Here is a 24,256-nt window from a genome sequence, read left to right on the forward strand (position 1 = left end):
CTTTTTCATCACAATGTGTGTAACTTGAGCAGAAACACAATTTTAAAGATAAACTCATCAAAATATAGATTTTATTTCAACCTGAACATTACCACTTAGCATTCATGGGGTCATTTTCTCTGGCGTCTTTTAGTTTTACTTTTCAAACCGCATTTATACCGGCCTGTGCCTAGTCAGTTAAAACCTGAGCAAAACTGTAATAATAGAAACAACAATTCTATTTGTTAATAATATTAAAAAATATATACAAAGAAATAGACAAAACCCACATTAGTTGCATTTTAAAATCATTTATTTAGTTTCTGTTATTTTTGTGGTAAGAAACAAGCAGCCACTTATGGATTTAACAGGTTCACTTTCCAACAAAATCCACAAACACAACCACTGAATCACAGTGCCCTCAACAGAACACACAAATGTGCAACAATACGGTAACAGATGTAAACAATCCTAGAAAAAAAGCACCAGTTTTTATGAACCTGTGGCCTTCGATGGAGACTGCACTGCAAGTGTTAAAGTGGTTCTCTCCGTGCATTGTTAGCAGTGAGGCGCAGGTGATTCCCATTGGCACATTTGATCTTTTAACAAAATAAAAAAACACTAATTTCTAAATATATAGAGTACCCACACTGAATAATGAGACAGTGCATAAATATAATACTGGAAGGCAGGAATAAGACATCACCCAGAGGTGAGAGGATCAGTGGTTTTCCTTAGCTTCAGCCTGTGCAGCTCAGTCTTTCTGCAACAATAACCTCAATTTATATTTGACTACGTTAGGATCTCTCTATATAACTTTTGTGGTCTCATTTGTATAACATTTATAAACAAGGAGTTTAAAAAATATGTCAAATTATAGACTTATGCAAAAAAACAAGCTGCCAGTGGTAAAAACAACAAACTGTTAACATAAAAAGAAATAGAGATTAAATTACACTAGAGACCTTTGGGACACACACAAATATTCACTAATGATAAAATGATAATTTTTGCATTTCGGATCTTAATTACTGTATGGTTACAGAGAGAAGACTCCCTTTGTTTATTGTTTTCACTCAAATGGCTCAAAGTAATCTCTCTGGAATGAGGGGACTGTATTCCTCCAGCCATGTGAATTACAATAAACTCCATTGTCAGAATCGGGTTAACAAAAAAATAAAAAATAAAAAACTGGGACAACAGAGACTATTAGAAAAGAAATTTAACATTAGCTTCTTGTTTTCCCTTTAGATACTCTGCAAGGGCAACAGAACCCACACACAAGATGAAACTGTGCCAGAATTGAGATTTTATTGGATCATAACTGGGACTAAACTCATGGCATTTAAGGTGAGGCAGGGTGTTCAAATGACACTGCTGGAGGCAGTGGAAGTATAAATACAGACCTAATGTCAGAAGCAGTGAGATTTCATCACCACACAGAACTGTTGGTCCACTGGAAAAAAAAAAAAAACACTCTGTGGAGCGGCAGGGGGCCCACAGAGTGGGGTCGTTCAATCACTAACAGGATCCACACACAAAATCACTAGGAACTATAACGCCATGGTGTTTACAGTGTACTGTATGTGTGTCAGTGAAGGGTTTTAATCCACTTCTCTTAAATAGTTCAGTCAACATCACTGTATTTCCAACCATTAAAAACTGTACTGTTTTTTTTTTAATCTTTCATTTATTAAAATGCATTACATGCTTAAAAGCACCACTGAATCATGTTATTAAAATGAGTAAAATTTGGAAAAAACATTTTAAATTCAAACAAAGCCCTTTTAATTTGATGTTATTAAGCAGTTCATATCAGTTTATAACAAATTTACTTTTCAGTTTCGTAAAACACCAATTAATAAATGGTTCAGACTGCTACTTCCATTTTTTTTGAAGGTTTTTTTTTATCCTATGTTGTTCAAAATCAGTGCAGTTTTCCAGGTTGCTTGGAAATAAAACAAAAACACAGAGGTCAAAGCGGTTTGGACTCCAGCACCGCCCATTACCAAATACCACTGGAGCGGCCCCCAGGAGGAGCCAGGATCCGAGCAGAGGACCTCTTCGGGATGTGGTCGTCAACTTGAGAACCTGACAGCAAAGATGCATTTAAATAAGACTTGAATAGACACAACAAAATAAACTAGATCGAGAGGTTTAAGGGTTTATTCTAAACCACCTGACAGACTAAAGGAGGACTCGTGGAGGTCTCGGACCCCCTGGTGGACCCGGACACTGGGTTTGTTTGATGACTCTCCATCGATGGGACCCAAACCCAGCTCCTTCTTCATTGTGTTTGCAACCTTGGCCACATCGCCGGAGTACGGATCCCTTACCACTCCTTTATAGGACTGATTCTAAAACAGAACAGGAAGATGAGATGATGATTAATAACTATCTATATAAATCTTAATCTTAGAGTTAAAAATGTCAATTTGCTCTTTAATTTCTCAAGCCAGCCATGAGTTTGTATCATTAGTATTCAATAAATATTGATATTTTGATAGTGCTGATTTTCAGCTTCTAAAAACCTTCTTTGTTTTTCTAAGAAATGTAGCCCACATTTCACTGCTTGCATTTGTGAGGTTCATTAATAAAGATAAATGGACATATGAATATATCTAAACATACATATGCATACTTATCAATTTGTTACATTATAATAACAAGTTTTAATATGATTTTAATGGTTTATGAGGCAGGCAAACAGATATAATAAATATAAAAATGTTGAAATGTATTTTCATTAAGTTCCCTTGAGAGAAACAGTTAATAAAACCAACTTTTAATGCAATTACAGCCGTTCTTCTTTAGAGGTTGGTATCAACGAGCCTTGCCATCCAGGGGCTGATTTTCTTGCCCATCCTTCTTTGTATAAATACTAGAGATGCACGATATAATCGGCCCCATATCGGTATCGGCCTGTATCGGCCTTAAAACTGAATATCGGACATCGGCCACCCCACCGATATTTAACCCGATATTTGATCAGCTTCTGAGTTTCTTCTTCCTCAAAAACTTCTTTTTTACAGACTTAAAAACTTCTAAAGATGAGGGAAAAAATATTGATACATTAAAATATCACAATATCTTCATATGCTGATATATTGCCATTTAAAAACACCATATCAATATCTTTTATTAACGAAATATTGGTATATGTCATCGTTATGCTACGAAATCCCCCGAAAATTCCCGAAATTTTGCCATATTTTCATATGTTGATATATTGACGCGATTTTACTAACAAAATCTCACAAGAATTTGCAAAATATCACGAGAGTTTGTAACAGAACGATGAAATTTCACGAGATTTTGAAAGTAAAATAGATCGATACCGCGTGTTTAAAAAATCAATTTGATATCAGCATATGAAAATATATTTGAGTATATTATTTTTCAAAGTGTCAGAAATGGATAACAAAACTGCTATTTTTAATAACTACTTATTTTTGTCCAGCTTTAACATTGGTATCGGTTATCGGCTACATGAGTTCTAAAATATCGGATATCGGCCAAAATCCCAATATCGTGCATCCCTAATAAATACCTCAAGGTCCTCTAGATTTAACTTTTTGAAGTTCGTTCAAAAACTGTATTTTGCTCTTGATACTTTCATGTAGTTTTTATCTGACCAGAACACGTTCTTTAACATTTCTGCAGTGTCCAGTTCATAGCTGTGGCAAATATACCTTGTTTCAAAAATGGCTTTGGTTTTGCCACTTTCTATAAAGGCAGAATTCACAAAGCCCTGATAAGTAATTGTTCTGTGTGCAGAAGTATTACGTAAGAATTTATTTCTGCCTATGATTTCTGTACTACTTTATCCATGACACCTAATGTACTCTTTAGTTAAATGTTTACAGTTTTATGATTTTTATTTGGTTGTAGCTTAAAATCTGAAAATGCTCAAGACTTGTTTAAATGACCACATAGTTATTGTTCTAAATTTAAGTTCAACTCTTATGTAGCTCTTAAGTAGAATAGTTTAGGTTTTAGGAGAGATAGTGTAAGGATGTTAAGTTGTTCCCTAAAACATCTCTAGATGCAGAAACCTCATAAACTATATACACAATAGTGTCAATTGGGAAAAAAGAAGAAATTAGTCTTTAAAAAGAAGCAAATACACATATATAATGGTTGTTTTCATATACTTATTCTTATTATACTACCATTAACAAGCTAGAAATATAGACATGATTCAAATGTAACTGACTGTCAATGAAAGCATGTAGAACCCCAGCACAATCTGGGACAGAACAAGGTTTTGCAGCTACCATCAGCATAAAAACAGAGTCAGCACACAAAGAGAGCATGGACTCTAAATCCCCGCCACAGGCTGTCAGATCAGTGGAGTCAGACTCAACATGATGGCTGTGTTTGCATCAGTTTACTGCCAGCTGACACAGCAGAGCAACAGAGGACCATTACCCATGATTCACTTTAAAAAGTGAACAGAAGCAGAGAGAGAGGGAGTGAGCAAACCTTTTCTCTCTGGACCATCTTCTTATAGAGGTAGTCAGGGAAAGTGCGCTGCGGGTAGAACTTGCCGGATCCTTCGGCGCACATAAACACACCGTTCTCACACACCAAACGTCCTCTGCTGATTGTGACCAGAGGCACGCCGTGACAACGCATTCCCTCGTATAGGTTGAAGTCTCCGCCCTGCACCTGGGTGCTCACAGAGATCGTCCTGCATGGTGAAAGCAATGTACGGTTGGATTCAAAACGTTAACGCCCATTATGTCAAATAAAGGAGACAGGTACCTCGTGGCATCAGGGTCCCAGACAACCACGTCAGCATCAGCTCCAGGGATGATACGTCCTTTGCGTGGATACAGGTTGTAGATTTTAGCTGCGTTAGAGCTGGTCACAGCCACAAATCGATTCTCATCCATTTTTCCTGTAACCTGCAGATAGTGTGACACATCTTGCTTTATTTTTAAGTCAGTATGGTATTTAAACTGTACTTTTATAAGTATCGAGTTGATACATCTAGAGTCAAATACTGCCAAAAAAAAACAAAAAAAAAAACAGCTCTTTGTGCGCTTGTGTTCGTACCACGCCTCTTTCCCAAATGACACTCATCCTGTCCTGGACTCCAGCCACTCCATGTGGGATCTTAGAGAAATCTTCTTTACCCAACGCTCTCTGCTTTGTGCTGAACGGACGGTGCTCTGAAGCCACCACGCTAAGAGTGTCACTGGAAGCAGAAACCCCACGCTAACATTCAACCGTAATACAGCATAAAGATTTCTTTACATCATTACTTATGGAAGCATAAGACATACTTTCCCAGCAGCCCCATGAGGTAGCTAGGTGTGTTTGGATCCAGGCGTAGAGGAGGAACGATGACATGAGCAGCAGCATGGGCCCAGTCCTGATGGTAATACTGGTTCCCATTTACCACAGCATGAGCCACAGTGGTCTCAGCATGGACCACCTTATCTGGACACAAACAGCAATGTAACAAGTTGACGGTTTTTATTTGTGATTGCTACCAAGTTTCTGTGAATACTTTAATTGGACAAATACCCACCCTGCATCTTAGCAGCAGCAATCATGTCTCCAGCAAGCATACTGGACACGTTCACAAGGTAGATGGGACAGCGAGCCTAAAAATCACAAAATCATTCAATTATTGAAATGTTTATTGCTTAATTAAAGTATTAAACTCAAATTCCAGGCTGAAACTTTGATAAAAGCACAGAAAAAGAGCAAATATATATAAATTTACCCTGTTGGCAATTGTAATTGCTCTGTGAGTAGCTTCAGCCTCAAGCTGCAGTCAAGAAGAAAGAGAAAAAAATGACAATGAAAGAACAGCATAATTATGGCGAAGTTTAATTTGCTGTGATTAAATATACTAATATAAATTAAAGTTCCTTGTATTGTGTCGTCTTGTCCTGTAGACTGCCGCTTCAAAATTTCCCCCTCCCCAGACATCTCCTCCCGCTCTGCTGAGGAAAGCCCAAGGGCCTCCTCCAGGTGGGATGTGCCTGGAACACCTCCCAAGGGAAGTGTCCAGGGGGCATCCGAAAGAGATGTCCGAGTCACCTCAGCTGACTCATTTCGATGTGTAGAAAAAGCGGCTCTACTCTGAGCCTCTCCAGAATGACTTCTCCAAAGGAGAGCACGCCCACCCTGCTAAGATAGCTAATTTCGCCCGCTTTTATCCGAGATTACGTTCTTTCGGCCGTGCTCCAGATTTCATGACCATAGGTGAAAGAAGGAGCGTAGACCCACTGGTAAATCGAGAGCTTTCTATTTTTACTCAGCTCTCTCTTTACCACGACAGACTGGTGCAGCATCTGCATTATAGCAGCAGCAGCACTGATCCGTCTATTGATCCGTCCTCCCCCATAATCCCCTCACTCGTGAACAGGACCCCAAGATACTTGAACTCCTCCACTTGAGGCAGGAGCTCTCCTCCAACCTGAAGGGACTAGTCACCTTTTACGCTCAAGAACCATGGCCTCAGACTTTCATCTGGTTTGGTCTGCCGCGGCTTCCGTAGCGTCATGAACGCGCCGGCGCGCGCTTTCAGGAAATACTATACACTACTGTTTATGCTCTAAAAACATTCTAAATGACTTCTTTTCGAGTAAATTCTGGATGCTACCCACTCAGGACACTTGGAATACATTGGACGAGCAGTATGGAGGAATATTGACACGTTTTTTGTGGACTTTTATGGACCTTTATGACTCGGGCACCATAGACCTCCATTATTTGAATGTCAGCAGACAGCAAGAAGCCTCCCAGATCTCCAGATGCATTTGGGATATCAAAAAAGTACTCCAGAGTGTTGTTCAGCATGGGGGTGAGTAGAAAATGAAGGCTAATCATGTTTTGGGTGTACTATTCCTTTAAGGTTATGTACAGGACTGGTGACAGAGTCGAAACAGAACAAGTGCGACTTAATGCCTTCAATGCAGACCAAACTCCACTTGTACAGCGACCAGATGCCCCCTAGTAAAGGGCCCCAGGCTCCATACTCCTAAAGCGCCCCCCACAGGGCACCATAAGGGACATGGCTGAATGCCTTCTCCAGGTCCAAAAAATACATGTGGACCAGTTGGGCAAACTCCTAAGCGCCCTCGGAAACCCTGCAGAGAGTCTAAAGCTGGTCCACAGTTCCACAGCCAGAACGAAACCCACACTTTTTCTCCTAAAACCGGATTTCCCTCTCCAGGACCCTGGCATAGGCCTTCCTGAGAGGTGTGGTTTCAAAGTTATTGTTGCAAACAGTGAATCCTTATGTACCATGTGTAGCTCAGGTTTACCTTTACAGTTCATTTTAAACTTAAACCACTCAACAAAGCTGGTGCATTGCCAGCTATTATTAAGAAAAAGTTATAAATTCCTATTTATATATATCTACTCACAACTTGAATTAGCTAGAAATCTTTTTCTGCTTAGTCTTAACGCTTTAAATAAAGCAACATCTGCAAGACATACAGAAATGAGATCTGCTCTAAGATTACCTCCTCTGGTCGACTTATCTCTATTCCTTCTGGTCCAGAGATACCTAAATCCAGAGCCTCTTTAGCACCCTGATAGGAGACAAAACCAAACCTTAAGTTCAACTCTACAAACATTTTGTCTTAAAAATGAACAGACACAGTTAGTCATAGAACTTAAAATAATTGTCCATATCAAAGACCAACAGTCCACCAGCAATTGTTCCATTGAAAAATACGAATAAGGAGAAATCAAAGAAGGTATTTTTCACCTCTGCCACAAGCTCTCCATTTTCCGCACACACTCGTGCAATGGCACCGATGTCCTTACAGGTCTGCAGTGTCTGATAAAGCTCTGAATCCCGCAGCATCATCATGTCTTTATAGGCCATGAACATCTGGAAGGAGTTCACTCCGTGCTCCCTCACTAAGCTCTCCATCTCGTTGCGTACCTGTTTAAGGAAAGGGTTAAACAGCGTGTTTGTGTTAGAGGCTAGACCCAACTTTACAGAGCATACATTTATATTAGAAGAGACAGCCTGCATGTGGCCATTGAGAGAAAGATAAGCTGTGTTGGTAAATGGTCCGAGTGTGTTTAGATGTGATTGTGTGCATGCAAATGCTTGCATGTTTGTTATATGGAGCATGAAATTAGGTTTGAAAGCAGCCAGGATAAGATCACATAAAATTAGTCTTGCTGATTATCACAGGGATAATTAACCAACATGGACATTTGAAATTCTAGAAATAGCTAGCCACAATTTCAACCCAAAATTTAACACCTAATGTTAGTTTTTTTATCTTCCCATTTTCTATACATATCATCCAACTAGAGGAAAATATTTTGGGTTTCTTTCTAAGTACTTATATCTAATATGTTAGTAAACACCAATCATTTGGCCGGGTTCTTCTTAATACGTTTGTTTTAAAGTTCATAATAAAAAAAAAAAAAAAACTTGCTAAATCTTTGATCTATACAGTAGATGTATAAAATACCAGTGTGTGTGATGTGCTATTTTGGGATCAGTAAATATCAGAAAAAGGGAAATTTTCTTTAGCTTAGAGATAATCTTTCCTTTCCACGATATATTGTTGGGTTACAAAAATAACTTGAGTTCATGTAACACCAAAAACTGGGTGAACCAGGTAAAGTCTGATTGATTTAGCTCTTAATTCAAAGATTAAAGGCCACATCCTGAAAGGATTGGTCTACTTTTAATCTTATGAATGACTAAGAAATTTTGAAGAAACTTGATTCCAAAAAAATGAAATGAAGAACAATCCACTGGACTTTGTTTCCAAGTTTGAAGACGTTTCGCTTCCCATCTATGGAGCATTTTCAATTCAAAATGTCAGGAATAGCGTTGAGTTCAAGGATTTATACAGTAGGCCAACAAAACCTTGTTTGTTTTTTTGAAAACATGCTAATTAGACAGCTAGATATGTGAGACACTTTATATTTAAGTGTATAACTTTAAAATTATTTTAAAAATCCACAGGAATACATATCGAATTATATCAAAGAAGAGTTATAGGAGCTTATTTGTAGGTGGATCGAATGATTTCTAGTCAACTGAAGTAAATAGTGATTTAAAGTGTAAAGACGAAAATGCATGAATTAGCTTTCATGCTGTTTCCTGATCAGCAAACAGCATGAAAGCTTTAACATGGTCCCTCAGAAGGAAATATTTTGTTGGCATAAAAATGACAAGAAATTTTAATATTTAGCATAAAAATAGCAAAGATAACTTTATGAATGGACAGCCAGCAGCATAAACACATTTCCAGAGCAGTTTTAGTGAAAACCTCTTGGTTAAAGTGAATTTGATATTGTACACTTTAGTGGGTTTAATGAAGCGAGACTGCTGCATACGACCAGCAGATGATCCAGTGCAGACAGTGAAGCCAAAGGCTGCATAAGGCAGGTTAGCTCATACAATCTGAGTAATGTGCCCACTGAGCATGTGTATTAACCCAGTTTTTGTTAGGTGTAATCTAGGTCAATACGCATTTTCCCCATGAATAAAAAACATCCCACTGCTTTACCCCAAATTCTGCATGAAGTATTACTCAAATATAAGTATAATGTGTTTCCATGTTGTTCCTTTACAGTGCATCTGGGTCCTTGTAATTTTGGGCTTACCTTCGGTCCCCACCAGGTCACCCCAACATGCAGAGTGTAGTCGCAACATGTTTTAGCGTCTGCCAGAGCGCGACACTTCTCATAAGCGTCCAGCAGGGAGCAGTGTTGTTCAGGCAGGACCAGAGCCATCACCATGGTGGTGCCACCCATCAGAGCTGCCTAGGTGGATGGAGAGAGAGGGACAGTGGGTTAGTTGAGAGAATGACACAAAGAAAGGAATGGGCTATTGAAAGGCAGAATAAAAACACAACAACAGTGATTTAAACCAGAACAATGAGTTCATTGAAAAACATAGAAAGTGTTCATTTTAAGACAATAAACCTTTCTTATGAGCTGGTGTTTCATCATCAAATGTTCTTCTATTTAGTGACAATACACAACAAGGAAACATCGAGTTAAACAGAAGTCTATTAAAACCTAAAGGAAAATAACCATTGGTTTCATTATTTAACCCACTTTAAGGTACATTTCCAGAAAGCTTGTTAATTTTGTTTTCAAAAAGCCAACTGTAAAAGTATGAAGACAAAAAGAGATGGGAAGGGAGCCGAGGAATTTTAGAGAAGAAGCATAAAGACTTAAAGAAAGAAGGTGTAAGATATAGAAAAAAAAGAGAAAATTAAAAAAAAGGCAAATGCAAAGACAGAGAGGAAGAATGTCGATATGGAAAAAGGTAGTGGGTCTGACTTTAGTATAACCATGACAACAGATACTGCTCAATCATGCCTGCTGCACGTCCCCACCCTTTTCTTCCTCTCTTCATTTAATAGATTTAATATCCTCTCATGAAGCCTGTTAGGTTATCACACAGAAAACTGATCAAACTAAATGATGTACACTTCAAACATAAATCAGACGGCGTTGAAACTACATTTTTTTAATATATAGTATGACGATCCTTTCTCCATCTACTTGGTGGTTCTTCAGTTTAATAACTACAGAATTTAATAAAAACAAATTAAATCATGTTTTTTTTTAGATAACCTTAACCTGCCCTAAATAAAACCTGATTTTATTCCAACACTGTGTGTCAGCACTGAATCATCGAGTTAGGATCAGATGTAGGCGGGGCCAGCCCCTACAGAGTGACTGATCTGCAGACCAATGAGTGCTCTGGTTTCTTCCAGTTACCATAGAAACCGGTCAGGATGATCTGCAGCGTCAGCAGGGTAGAAGTTAACGTATGGGTGCATGCAGAGTGTAGTCATTCATCACTGTCAGTTAATGCATGCGAGTGTGTGAATGTTGATGCATGCAGATGTGTGAAAGATCAGGGATTGAGGGATTTGGGCGGCCGCCTGCAGAGCTTAAATAAAAATTCCTGTCAGTCTTTTGCTTGGTAAAAACTCAGACACTGACTGGGAGTAGGAATAAAAACAGACACCAGAAAAAAATAAAAACACACATAAAAAAAGTACCTTTCGAATTTGAAGTGTGCAAGTTCATCACTGTATAACTACACAAAAAATGTTGGACTGCTTTTTTTTCATGCATAAAAGGAACCATCTGAGAGATGTCAAATTGGAACGTACTGAAAACCTCTTATCAAAGATAAATCCAAATTTGGCCTGCTATAAATAGCAAATCTGCAGCACCGAGAAGTCACACTGACATCAGTAAAAGCCTTTTTGTTTATGATTGTTTTTGCAAAGAAATACCCTTTAATCGATCTTCCTTTTTCTACTTTAATCCCATTAGGGCTGTGTTTATGGCTGAAAACATTACCATGATATGCACTTTTAATATCAGTCAAAATCAATAATTATGAAGTACTTTTTTGTTTTACCTATTTGAAATAAAATTATCAGGGAAAAAGGAGGTCAACCCTTCCACCAAACTTGAGGCTAAATCCTTTCCTCTGCCAACATCCCCCAGAATGCCATGGGACTCTGGACCACAGCTCAGTTAAATTACAGAACTTTCTATTAGGTGTATTTCGTATTGTTGGGATTTGTATTTTGCATTAAACAGCCAATAAAAAAAAAGAGAGTAAGATTTATAACCCACCCATCCATCCATTTTCTTACACGCTTATCCCAAGTGGGGTCGCGAGGGGTGCTGGTGCCTATCTCCAGCTATCTATGGGCAAGAGGCGGGGTACGCCCTGAACAGGTCACCAGTCCAACGCAGGGCAGATTTATAACCCAAGTTCTTTAAACAAATCATTGCACTACCTAAAACCATTTGGTCAAGATATTGAACATTATTGATCTTTAACATCTGCAATGGACTGGCGACCTGTCCAGGATGTACCCCGCCTCTCGCCAGAAGACAGCTGGAGATAGGCACCAGCAGCCCTCGTGACCCGGCTTGGGATAAGCGTGACGGAAAATGGAAAGATGGATGGGTGGATGAACTCCAACATGAAATAATGTGCCATACAAAAAAAAGAAACAACAAACTGTTTGATAGAGAATTTCTGAGCATGTCACATTAAATAAATTTTGCCATTATGATATAATTATGATATAATGATATAATCAGGTTCAAAATAAATATGTAAGCATAATATTGACTTTTGGTAGCGATACAACAGTGATGGTGATGAAAGCATGAAAGCAAACAATAAGCAACAGTATTATTTTTACGACTATACTGATGAAAAGAAACATGAATTAAAAAAAATTTGATTTTTTTTCCAAAGAAAAGGAAGAGAAATGTGTGATAATAGAGGATAAAAGACTGTGTGTTGGACTCTGGGAGCAGCTATCAGTCTCAGACACGTTGCTCCCAAAGCAGCCTTCTGATCATCCTCTATCAGCAGCATTCATACCCAACATTACAGGTGAAACCCTTCCCTTCATCCTTCACCTCCTCCTTTCATCCCCTCAACCTGCAGCTAAATTTAAATGATCTCTGCTGTCACAGAGACGGATACTGTTACGAAATGTCAGGAAAACATTCGGTTTCAGGTAGTTGGATGGATGAAGTGTGGCACAGACTTACAGTGACAGCAGATCAAACTTAACTATGATCTCAATGATTGTATCTCTAACCTTTTGACTAGGCAGATGCTAAACTATAAGTCAAAACCTAAATATGTTGGTATTTCTCTTCAGCTGATGCTTTCTGAGCTCTATTGCTCTATGCACTAATTAGGGTTCACCATGAAAAACACCCCAACATTACGTTTATGCAACTTGATCTTACAAAATATGATAAATAGTAAGACAGGTATTAATTAAGAAAAAGACCAAAAAATGCCTCATAAATCTGGAAAAGCAGTGGTCAATGTAAGGTTTTTATATCCTGATACTCTTAAATCAAAATACCAAATATCATATAAAGCATAAGTATATGCATTTAACTAATTAAAGGCATTTAAAGTAGAAAAGCAACAACTATTGATATTGTTGCTAAAATAATACAATACACAGATAGATTTTTGTCATACTGTTTTTTTTACAGATGTTTAGCTGATAGTAGTCTGATATATGTTGGTTTTTTAAGCTATCTGCTCTAATAGACACTGCAGTCAGATAAGAAGCCATTTGAAATTCACAGTCTATAGTTTTAAAAGCAAGAGATAATCTACTTTCCTTCAGCTTCAACATCATGGCTGTTTAATCTGATGGTATTTCCACACAGATTTTTTTGTCTTGTTAATGAATGAAATGCGCCGTAGTATTTCCTCAGCAAACAGACCACAAGTGTGCAGCAACACATAGAAAATGGACAGGATGGTAAGGAAAAAGTAGAGCTATAACTACTGTAGATTGAAATAAAAATAAAAAGGAATTGAGTACATATTAATAGAAAAAATATAAAAACAGTGCAACTTCAGTTATATAGGTCCCATAGTGCACACTAGACAAAGATGAGTTAACATCTCAGCTTTACAGCTCTAGTTAAACTAATTTAAGCCTCATACATAGAGCTGGGAGGTTTTCACACCCAGCCTTGCAAAACATGATACAAGCAGTATTCACAACAAGATGGATGCTAAATAAATAACCTTGAAAGTGAGCCAGCTTCACTCCTATCCATACATTTCCTAGCGTATGGAAAACAGGTTCTCAGATGTCTGTGGATAAGGCCTCAATGTCTATTCATTTTGTGTGACCGTGCAGGTGTATATCTGCCCAAGAAAAAACTTTGAGTGTAACAAAGAACATTTAACAGTCAGGAAAAATTAAAATAAAGTTGTTTCCAATCAATTAGAAGCTTATATTAGAAAAGACCCTAACCATTGTAGCCCTCAAAGATCGTTTGAGCCCACGTCTCACATGCCGCTTTTAAACCCTGCAGCATTGAAAACTAGTATTAAACTGTCCTCCCACAGCAGGTCAGCGTGAATCAACAGAAGGGGGGAGGCACAGGAACAGTGGGGATGCTGGGGAGGAGCAAGGAAGCCCAGAAGAGGAAGGGTCAAACTGTTACAAAGCAGTGGGGGGGAGGGGTAGGGGATGCAGAAAGAAATAGTTTTTGGTTGTCAGGATTTGGTTGCTATGGAGACCAATTCTCTACTTGGGGGAAAAAAAACAATGCCACTTTGGTCATGTGTGCACTCACTCCCAAACAGGCAGAAATTTCCACACAAGAAGCAGGGGTTAGTTGCTATGGTAACCATGGTAGTAGGAATGGTTGCCGCAGGGATGGGGGCGATGCTGGCATAAGCGCAAGTCAGTTTCCCTCAAAATCCACTCAACACACTTCAGTTAGCATTAACTTAATCTCACTGAACTACAGCAAAGTAAACAGCAAAAAAAAATGGCTGCATGTTCAGCTTTTAAAGGATATATTTCAAACTTAAAAAAATAATATTAACATTACATAGAACTCTATTAATAGGACATAATTATATGTAATTGAAATATGTATATTCTTAGATCTTGAGAAACAAAGGTTAAAATAACATGTTAACTTCGCTGATAAATTAATGCAAGAAAAATGAATACAAGAAGAACCAAACCCCCAAAATATGGATACAACCCTAGGCAACAATTACACTCCCTCCTCTGAATTTCAGTCCTCTAATAATTAAATCATTATCTCCCCTTGGAGTCTCATGAAACTAAAGAAAAGAACATAAGAATTAATAATAATAAATTATCTACAAAAACAGTAAAAAAGGAGAAACTATTGCTTGACAAGGAAACATCTGTTCCAGTTTAACTTAGGTTTTAGTCTTTAGGGTGTATTGATAATATGCAATCAAAAAGGTTTTTCCAACTGTCTTGTTTTTTTTCATACAGCAGACATTTGTACAGAAACAAATCCACTGATGTAGCCCGACACTCAATTTACTCCGGAAGCGCACAGACATCTCATGCAGGAGGTTTAGAAAACAACTGAAAACATATCTAAAGCATTGCAGGCCTCATTTGTCTCAGTTAAGCCAGTTTTGTTTTAAACTGATCTTTGTTTTGTGATCGGAAATAAGAATTTAGGTGTGAAAAAAAAAAAAAAAAGAAAAGCAGAACACATCTGGGGATGAAAACCTTTCGTAAGAAGAAATGAACTAAAAATCAAACAAGAGTGAGAGAGTATGTCCATAGAATAGATGACAGCTGCACCATTGGAGTTTAATCAAAGTCAGGCTGATCACTATTGTCACAGTTAAATTAGATGAGTATGTGTTTGCAACAACGAGTGTGTACCTTGGTCCCACTGTAGAAGTCGTCTTGAATGCTGGCGTCCATAAAAGTTTGCTGCAAGTGCACAGAGGTGTCGATTCCACCCGGTAACACCAGTTTCCCAGAAGCATCTATCACCTTAGCCCCACCTGGTATCATCAACTCCTTTCCAACCTAGTGCACAACACAAACACACAGTTTAAAGATCACCACTATGACACATGATTGCAAAATAATTAAATGAAAGACCATAGACAAACATCTTTTAGGTGTTTTTGTTCTAGTAATGCAGACATTTAATTAACCCTCAATGATCTGTTTCACATATTGTTCCAAACAAAGGCTGATGGGAGCTGTCCAGTTTAATTTTGAAGCAAACTATACTTAATAAATAAACTCAATAAAGGGATTTTCTATTTTTTATTCTATTTTTTTAACTTTATTGATTTGAAATGATATTTTGATATTTCTTAAGAATGTGAATCTTAACCTTTGAGTTAATCGTCATGCCATTTTTTGTTAAAGACTAATCCCCAGAAAAATATGCTTTCAAATAGTGTTGGTGCATTCATATTTAAGAAAATAAAATGTCATTTTAAATAGGATAAATGCAGGTTCAGTAAAATGGTTACCGACTCCTGTCTATCTTCTTCAAATAAAGCAGTAACTATCTCCATGACACCATTAGAGAGAGCTAAGTTTAGTTCTTACGGATTTCACTGTTCGGTAAAAGACCTTTTACAACAGAGCGTTATGAGACGGGACTCATGACAACAGCTGGAATGACACCCTTCAGTGAATAAATGGGCTAAAGTTGGACATTCAAGCAGAAAGGGAAACAATATACACTGTTTAACGTGATATTAATGAAATGTGGTAAGTTAAGGTTCTTATGACTGAAGGTAGCTTATATGCAAAGGTTTGTGAGGTTACCTGTTGTATGATGCCGTTCTCGATGTAAACATCAGCTTCCTGTGTGAAGTCATCATTGACCACCTTCCCTCCCTTGATGAGGATACGCATGGACCCCATATTGGCAGCCATGTTCTACAGGAAAATAACACAACAATTCAATATTCAATAAACATGTTAAAGTAAGAAGGGAGTCTTATGTTTCTTACTGTATTTTAGTAAGAAATTTCCTTTCTGCCATGGGAAAAAAGTCTAATATTAAGTTTCAAAACCAGAGCTGTTATAAACTCAGATTTTTATATATTTTGTCAGTTTTTGAGGCAAGATTTCAGTATCTAGACCCCATGAAAGCAGTCAAAAAGGTTTGGAGTACGTTTAACTAACGATTTAACAGGTCAAATGTTGAAATCAATCGCGATTTAAAAGATAAATAAATAAAAAAATAAATAAATAAAAGAAAAAAATCAACGTAAAGAGTAAAATGGTAATTTTTTCCATACGTATTCTGACCTGAAAATTACAACAACATGCTTCATACTTTTTAAAACTGTGTAGCACCATGTATCATAGAAAAATGTTGACCACACAGACGTTTTCTGAAGAATCAAATTTTTGGTATTACTGACAAGTAGCTTTCCCACAAAGGGAGCACTGCTTAATAATTGACTGTGGTATTCACTTACAGCCAGATTCAAGATTTCCGAAGAGACAAAAACATGCTAATCAATTTATGTAAAGGTGCTAATTAGCATAGATGCTGACATTTCTGCTGTAAAGGCTTTAATCAGATTCAGTACCCAATAGCCACTGAATTAATAATGATGACCACCGGCTACAGTAACTTAATTATTAATATTTGTGTGGTTAATTTATCTTATTGGTTGGTATTATTATCATTGGGATGTTGGATTTTAAAAATCTTTACAGAGTTACAACTAGGAGCCCAAGGAACGCATTTGTGTGAGCAGTCTTTGTCATGTGAACATCTCAGCTCAACAGTTAATGTTTCTTAATATTTTGTTTTATTCTAAACATTGTCGTTGTGTAATTGTTTTAGTTTATGATGCTGAAAGCACAAACTGTTCCGCTATTTTTTTTATATCTTGGTATAAACTGATTTTGCAAAACTCTCAAAACATAATTAAAGGAGAAAAAAAACACATTTTAAGACAAACCTCCATTAACCTGATGGGCTCATCTAACTAAGAGGTTCCACAACAAACATCTCTCTGTGTGTTCTGCATGGATGGCTGCATGTAATGTGTTGGATGGAAGCACATAATAGCCCCCTAGTTATGAAAAAACAACACAAAGTAGAACAGAAAGAGAGCGGAGGAAAGAGGGGAACGGATGGTGAAGAAAGCAAACACAATGAGGAGGAGAGAAAGTCTCTAAAGCTGAATATTGGCACCATATTAAATGAAAGATAAAGTATTAACAAATAATCCCTACTTTGTTTCCTGGTAGTCAATGTTCATGTACTACACATAATTTAGACATATAATTCACGGCTGATTGAATGAGGTCAGTCTTCAATAATGCCCTAAATACAGGAGAGAAACTACGACCACAGAAAGAAATCACTTCACTCATTACAAAATAGAGTAGATGGTTCCCAAAAAAATGTTGCCAGAGGTGGTTGGGCGAAAACATGAAGTTGGAGGGGCATGCGGTATAGAAAGCAGAGCCCTCAGGGTCAGACAGCTTAAATAAGATGCTGGTTTCTCTGGAGCAGAGAAGTGGAAAGCTTTCAGAAAGGAAACAGGCAATCAACACACACAAACACACACACACAGCTACATTTAAATAAATCATAAATAATGCAACAATAATAATGATTATCAATGCCAAAACAAGGATTTATAAAAAATCTCCAAAGCAAACCCATTTGAAAACTATTAGTGAAATCTTCAAAATTTTGTATGTAAGAAGAAAAATGATGCAGTGTTTTCATATGAAGAGCCTCCATCTAATTCTCAATTTAAATCTTTACAGAATGTAGAAATCTAGCTAATACCATGGTAAGTGGCCTGCACCTATGTAGAACTTTTTCAAGTCAATAGACTTGACCAGAGCGCTTCAGGCTACATTCAGTCATTCACACACTGACACACTGATGGTGCCAAGCTACTTCATGGGGCTCACTGACCACCATCAGTAGGAAATGCGGGCCTTGTGCCCAATGACACACAACACAGAAGCCAGGGCTTGAACCATCAACCCACTGTTTGCAGGGCAACCTCCTTCATCCAACACTACTGTTACCCTCATAGAGAAGAACGGTGATTAATCTAGTATCAACATAAAAACTGATCATTTAATTCTGTTTTTTATTTCTGCTGGTCAGCCATCACACCGAAAAGTTCATAATTAGACAGCTGATAAATGGATACTTCCTCATCTTTGGATTCGTACAAAAAACATTTAGCACTCTTTGATGATAGGAAAACAAGATAAAGTAAATGACTTTGAGCAAAAAAGGTAATAGATTTTGATATGATATTCTGACTTCAGTTTCTCAACCTCTGTCCTGACCTTCACTCAGATGACTGTGTGTGGGAATCAGAATGCTGCCTTGGACACTGAAGCTCTGTGTGTTCAGAAGGACTTTAAAGCCAAAATTAATTAATGCTAACTTATATAACTGACACTTTGAACAGTAATACCCTCTTGGTTCACAAACATAACATCCCATAACGAACTCAAGGAGGGGAGATTAAATCCTCGAGCCAAATAAGACTTTCTTCCAGTTTTTTGTATTGTGGTATGCTGATCTGTTAAAATATTTTTACAGAACTATAAAAAGATAATTTTTTACATTTGAATATAATAACCTACAAAACTATGTATAATAAAACAGTCAGCAGTTCAAGTGATATTTTCTATATTCTTGTTAAACCTTTTGGCTGTCTGTGTGATTTCTATCATGAATTTCTGAACATTTAGTGGCTTATATAAAAAAGTAAGGACATCTCACACCCAGTAAAACTTTCTATCAAATCTTACGTCCATTTTGATCTTTCAGTTTTACACCGAAGTCCTAAAAAAAGGCTGTAAAAGTCATACAGTCTGACTGTAATGATGATGATCCCTGAGGACTTTCGCATTTTTCTTAGTTTTAACAGCATCAATAGCTTAAAGATCAAGATAAGATATGTGGTGTATTTGAGCAAAAAACAGGAGTCACAAACAACGTTGGGTTTAATGTGTATCAGATTTCATACATTTATTTTCTTGTAAGTGGATTTTTCTTCTTAACTTTGCTGTAAAAGGAAAGAAATGGCACAAAATGATGACTGTGCTAAGAGGCTAGGATATCAAAAACCATATTTGGTGAGAACTCTCAAAGTTAGCTGTTTCAGGTTTAATGAGCATGTTTGAAAATGTAATAATTATATATATGAAAATTAAACCAATATATATTTACATATATATTGGTTTAATTCTTTTTCTTCTTTAAGGAGCATTTTTATCTCTGATTATTAATCAATCAATCAATCAAAAGAAATAATCAACAGTTTAATCAACCAGCAAGATAATCGTTAGTTGCAGCCCTACGTTATAGCTCTGTTGATTAACTCAGTGGTAATGCTTCACTTAGCATGTAATTAAGGTCACAACTTTTTATACTGTTACTTTGAAGGCCTGAGGCTTAAACATCAGGGGGAAACAGCTTTAAAGAATACAGAGACCATGGTTTTGTATAAAACAATGCAATTTCTTCTAATAACGAACATAGTATGTTAAAACTGTTTAAAGCACAAGCTAACTTGGTTCTCCTTTTTTTTAAACCTATGGTTATCTGACACACATAGCAAGACTTAAGCTTCTGCTCAGAACCAAAATATTTAATTTTCGATGACCAAGACGACAATATTCAAGATGAATAAACAAAAAGATAGACTAGCTTTTCTAGTCATACCAACAAATCAAAGCAATTCAAACCAAACGTTTATCATTCTCACAAAAACTCACACTGATCTGTAAGCAGCTCAGCAGTTACTAGCTGTATGTGCGTTGCTATGGGCAACAATCAAACCCATACATTTTAGATTGCTAGATAAGATCACCTTCCAAGGAAAAGACTATGAAACAAAAACATAGATGGATCCTTCTGGGACATGACAGGAAAATGGGAAAACAATGGAGAGAACACTGCCCTGCAAGGTTAAGTTTTCAGAAAAAGTCTGTCTAGAAGAAGGGGCAGAGCAGATTGTACTTCCAAAGGAAGCTTAGGTCCTTTAGTGTTTACAGCTAGATGCAGCATATCTTCTATCTGTCTGCTGTGGACAGTGTGATCTCTTCTGTCTTCATTTGCTGGGGTAACAGCATCAGAGCAAATTACTTTAAAAAAACTGAACAAGCTAATAAAGAAGTTTGGCTTTGTATGAGGAACTCCTCTAGAACATCTGGAGAGGATTTTACAAAGAAGAATTCTTCATAAAGTAAAGAAGATTATGGGCAACAGTGAGCATCTTTTTCAGGAGATTCTTCAACAACAACAGTCTCCTTAGAAAGAGACCTCTATAGATCCTGTGTAAGACTACAGCTATCAACCTCTATATCAACTGGTTAAAACACTATATGAGTTACAGTAACATTTAATTTTCCTTTGGGATCAATCAAGTATTTTTTTAACCGAACTTAATTTTTAAATGTTTTTTTTTTCCACTTTCAAATAGCTACTACCCCTGAAAAAAAAAGAAACTAACTCTAAGAAAGACATAACTTGTATATTTAATTCAGTACTAAATTTAAATCTTGAAAATGGCTTCTTCATTAGAGTTTAAAATGGAATTATATTAACATTAAGAAACCCTCTTAAAGAGGTTAAGAGATTTTTTTTTTATTGGAAGAATCAGGATAGACCAGAGTTAACTGCTTTGCCTTGTAAGGGTCTGACTTTTAAATGCTGGAATTCATTTGGTTTGTTATCTCTAGAGACTCAGTGTGTATCTAGCAGTTTAATCTGTAATGATAACCACAGTGAAGAGTGCACACACATTTGATTTCATCAGTCCATGTCTACAATCTGTATGTGTTTGCTTTCTGCTGCATCATAGCTGTCATAACAGGCAGAAACTCAAACACTGTCACAGGCCAGGCAGGATTTCCCATGTATGCAGGGAGTAGCTGCTTCAGTACACATTGATCACATACATCTAAGTGTCTATGTAAAGAAAAATGCACACACAGAGTTTGGAAGGTAATGGTGATGGGGGTGGAGGGTGAGCACTCATGTGCCGTAGTCAATATAAATGTGCATGAGCCTGAAACCGTTTGATTGTGTGTGGACAAGGAAGCTGGCACCACTGCAGTCCTTTTGGTGTTAACAATAGACATCAAAATGGGATACGCGCTTGTCTCAGTACACCAGACAGATTTTTGTCTCAGTTCTTCCACCTTCCACCTCTTCCACTGCAAGAACTGAAGCCTAGTATCAGCCTAGAAATCTTGCATACAAAAAAAAACGCTCCCTGTAAAGCCGGGCATACACTGTGGGATATTTTCAATCATTGTACGCAGCTACAGCTCAAACTGTACAAGGAAATCGCAGGGTTAAAAAAGTTCACAGTTTATAATATATGTTATCACACTGTGCTGCCCGACGCTCTGATGTGATCTACCTGCTCGCACTGCACGTCCAAAAACCACACATCGGTATCAGCGCCAAGATATGGCACTAGTTGAACTCGTCAATCTGGAAGAAGAAGAAGAACTCCATTGCACATGCGCAGTGCTCGAGGTTCTGGTAAATCAGCTCGTAGACGCTTGTAGCTCTGCTTCAACAGAAGAATTTGCCCACGAACACCTCACGACGACCGACTGAATTTTAAACAGGTTTGATTTTCTCCCGACCTTACGATTCCTGATCAGTAGGTGGTCGTGAGAGGCTGATCGCCCCTTGTTACCCCCTGTACACTACACAACGCAGGACGCACGATGAGGCTAAAAGTCGGCCTGATCGAAAAATACTCGCACAACTGGAGAATCGGGCCAAAAAGGGCAAAAAATCATACAGTGTGTGCCCGGCTTAAGGAGATTGTAATTTTTGGATGAACCTGTGACATTTTTTTATTTTTTTTCCAAATAAAAATGTTAAAATTTGCTACTCAAGTTAAAAGTAACAGGAAGTTAAATTACAAAATGTTGTTTATCTATACAAATAAGAACAATCGCAAACGCTGAGGACAGATCGTAGGCTGAAATAGAGCAAAGAAATCTAATTAGCCACTGAATATATGTTCCTTTGGCACATGTCTCTCTTGCTCTTATTATGAAAGGTCTGTGGATTAATATATTTCCTGAGTTAGTTTCATTTTAGAGTGTAACCATAGGTAAATGTCACAGCTACAACTTTTAAAAGTGTTATTTTTTCAAAAATAATCAATCCACAAATCATCTTGAAGAATAAAATTATTATTTTTAATGAAAATATGTAATATATAATTAATTGCTTTATCAATTTGATGGATCCAAAATAAATAATATTTCAAAAATATTATCATAAAGTAATAAAGAAATATTACTCTGCATCAAGTGGAATAGCATGCTGAAGTCATGTTAGTGCAGCTCGGACACTGCCAAGTCTATGATAGAGCTGAGATGTGGCTTTTCCTAAGCATTATATTTCTCAGATTCAAGCTAAAAAAAACAAAAGAAAAGAGCAAAACATCAGCCAAGCTTTTGAGGTTTGGTGCCAACTTAAGAAAGCAAAGGGGCTCAGAAGCTTCATAAAGGTTTTTGCTTTTTTACCAAACAGGTTAGTTAAATGTTTGCTAATGCTAATCAAAGGCTAGCAATAGTATTAGCCAATAATCAGCTCGCAATTCCTACAGAAAGTGGTGAGTGCCCTATCTGCTGGCCAGGGGGAGTTAATTATGTAGCTATCTCCTTTAAATGATCACAAAAATGTCTTCAGATCACAGGATGCAACACTGATTGGAGCTCTGCTCTCCTTCCCTCTTCTTTTAAAGATGAGTAAACATAGAAAGGAACGTTTTGTCCCTAAAATTAAAGTCTGATTTTACCTGTACCTTTCTCATGTGTGTTGAAGGTAAAAGAGTTTTAACTACTTGTGAATATAAGTTATGTCAATGAACAAGGATTTTTATGAATGAATCAAAACTAAACATATAAAACAACCCACAGTGTGTAGCCATCAGCTTTAATTTAGTAGGTTTTTTTCAAACCTTTCATTTGAAAGGGCTTCCTATGGACTTTACAGACAGGCAGGAATTTGAACTAGTGGCAGCTAAATCACAAACTCTACATGGGTTTAATGCTTAACCCCTGCACCACTAATGTTTTTTTTTAATCATAAACATTAGGGCTTAATATCCACTATCCTACATTTACATCTTTTTTTTTTTAGATTTTGTGCTTGTTGTCTTTCTATCAATGCGATTTTTTTTCGCTAATCAAAAAATTTATTTTGGTGTTTGAAATCTGACATTAAATCAGACATGAAGTGAACTTGGTTTTTCAAAGGCTAGGGTGGGGTCACATATTATGATAAGAGCACCTGATATTACAGCTGGTGACTCATAAGCCACTGTCCTGTCAGACTGACATTGCATTGTTAAGATGTTAACCATTAGTGTTCAGTCAATTTTTTTCTTGTATTTGCATCATCCAATTCCTTAGTACTTTCAGCAGCCATGCTTTTTCATGTGAAGCGCTCACACAGCAGCTCTCTCCTTTTGCTATTAATTTTCAATCTTTTGTTTGATTTGTTAATAAATCTTTCTCATTTGCCTGTCTTTACTCTTGTGTAACATTTGTTATCATTGTGTCATTTTCAGCGTGTAAATGGAGGAAGGAAAAGTTATATGGCTTCAGGAATTGGCACCAAAACATGTTAAAATGATCTTAGGTCTTAAAAAACTGTATTGGTTGATCACTAGTTTTTGTTTGTTTTTGTACATATTTCGCAAATACAAGCTATTTATGGTATCTAAAAAGATAGTTTGGATTTCTATTCTGTTTATTTATGCAAAATTTACATATTCACCTGAAAAAACATTAGTAGCGAGATTTTTATTTTTTTACAGGAGACAGTGTGTGCCGGGAAAATGTATAACATGAATATTTTGGGCGTATGCTTGTGCTTGGTGGAGGAGCTGCATCACTCCACACGAATAAACTGTGTCATCCTGTGAATGGATCTTGAGAACAGATTGTTA

General features: G+C 37.1%; 1 protein-coding gene across 1 annotated transcript; it reads right to left on the reverse strand.

Moving 5' to 3' along the window:
- Positions 1-1,270: 1,270 nt before the first annotated feature.
- Positions 1,271-16,241, reverse strand: LOC119774700 (dihydropyrimidinase-related protein 5-like). Its single transcript, XM_038272357.1, has 13 exons — positions 16,092-16,241; positions 15,183-15,332; positions 9,586-9,744; positions 7,715-7,894; positions 7,467-7,535; positions 5,717-5,761; positions 5,519-5,594; positions 5,271-5,427; positions 5,041-5,182; positions 4,747-4,889; positions 4,465-4,672; positions 2,159-2,336; positions 1,271-2,070 (listed from the first exon to the last, which is right to left on the reverse strand). Exons 1-13 carry the CDS (start codon positions 16,200-16,202, stop codon positions 1,985-1,987), a joined length of 1,704 nt encoding a protein of 567 aa, XP_038128285.1. The 5' UTR covers positions 16,203-16,241; the 3' UTR covers positions 1,271-1,984.
- Between the last annotated feature and the right edge of the window lie 8,015 nt (positions 16,242-24,256).

The sequence above is a fragment of the Cyprinodon tularosa genome, unplaced genomic scaffold (genome assembly GCF_016077235.1).
Source record: "Cyprinodon tularosa strain WSP-4 unplaced genomic scaffold, ASM1607723v1 ctg825, whole genome shotgun sequence".
NCBI classification, from domain to species: domain Eukaryota; kingdom Metazoa; phylum Chordata; class Actinopteri; order Cyprinodontiformes; family Cyprinodontidae; genus Cyprinodon; species Cyprinodon tularosa.

What these genes read in the sequence shown, in the direction of transcription:
- LOC119774700 (XM_038272357.1), bottom strand. Translation starts at nt 16,202, where the DNA reads ATGGCTGCCAATATGGGGTCCATGCGTATCCTCATCAAGGGAGGGAAG. An exon ending in CAATTACAATTGCCAACAGG is followed by an intron (nt 5,595 to 5,716) that starts GTAAATTTATAT and finishes TGTGATTTTTAG; the next exon opens with GCTCGCTGTCCCATCTACCT. An exon ending in TGCTGCTGCTAAGATGCAGG is followed by an intron (nt 5,428 to 5,518) that starts GTGGGTATTTGT and finishes GTTTGTGTCCAG; the next exon opens with ATAAGGTGGTCCATGCTGAG.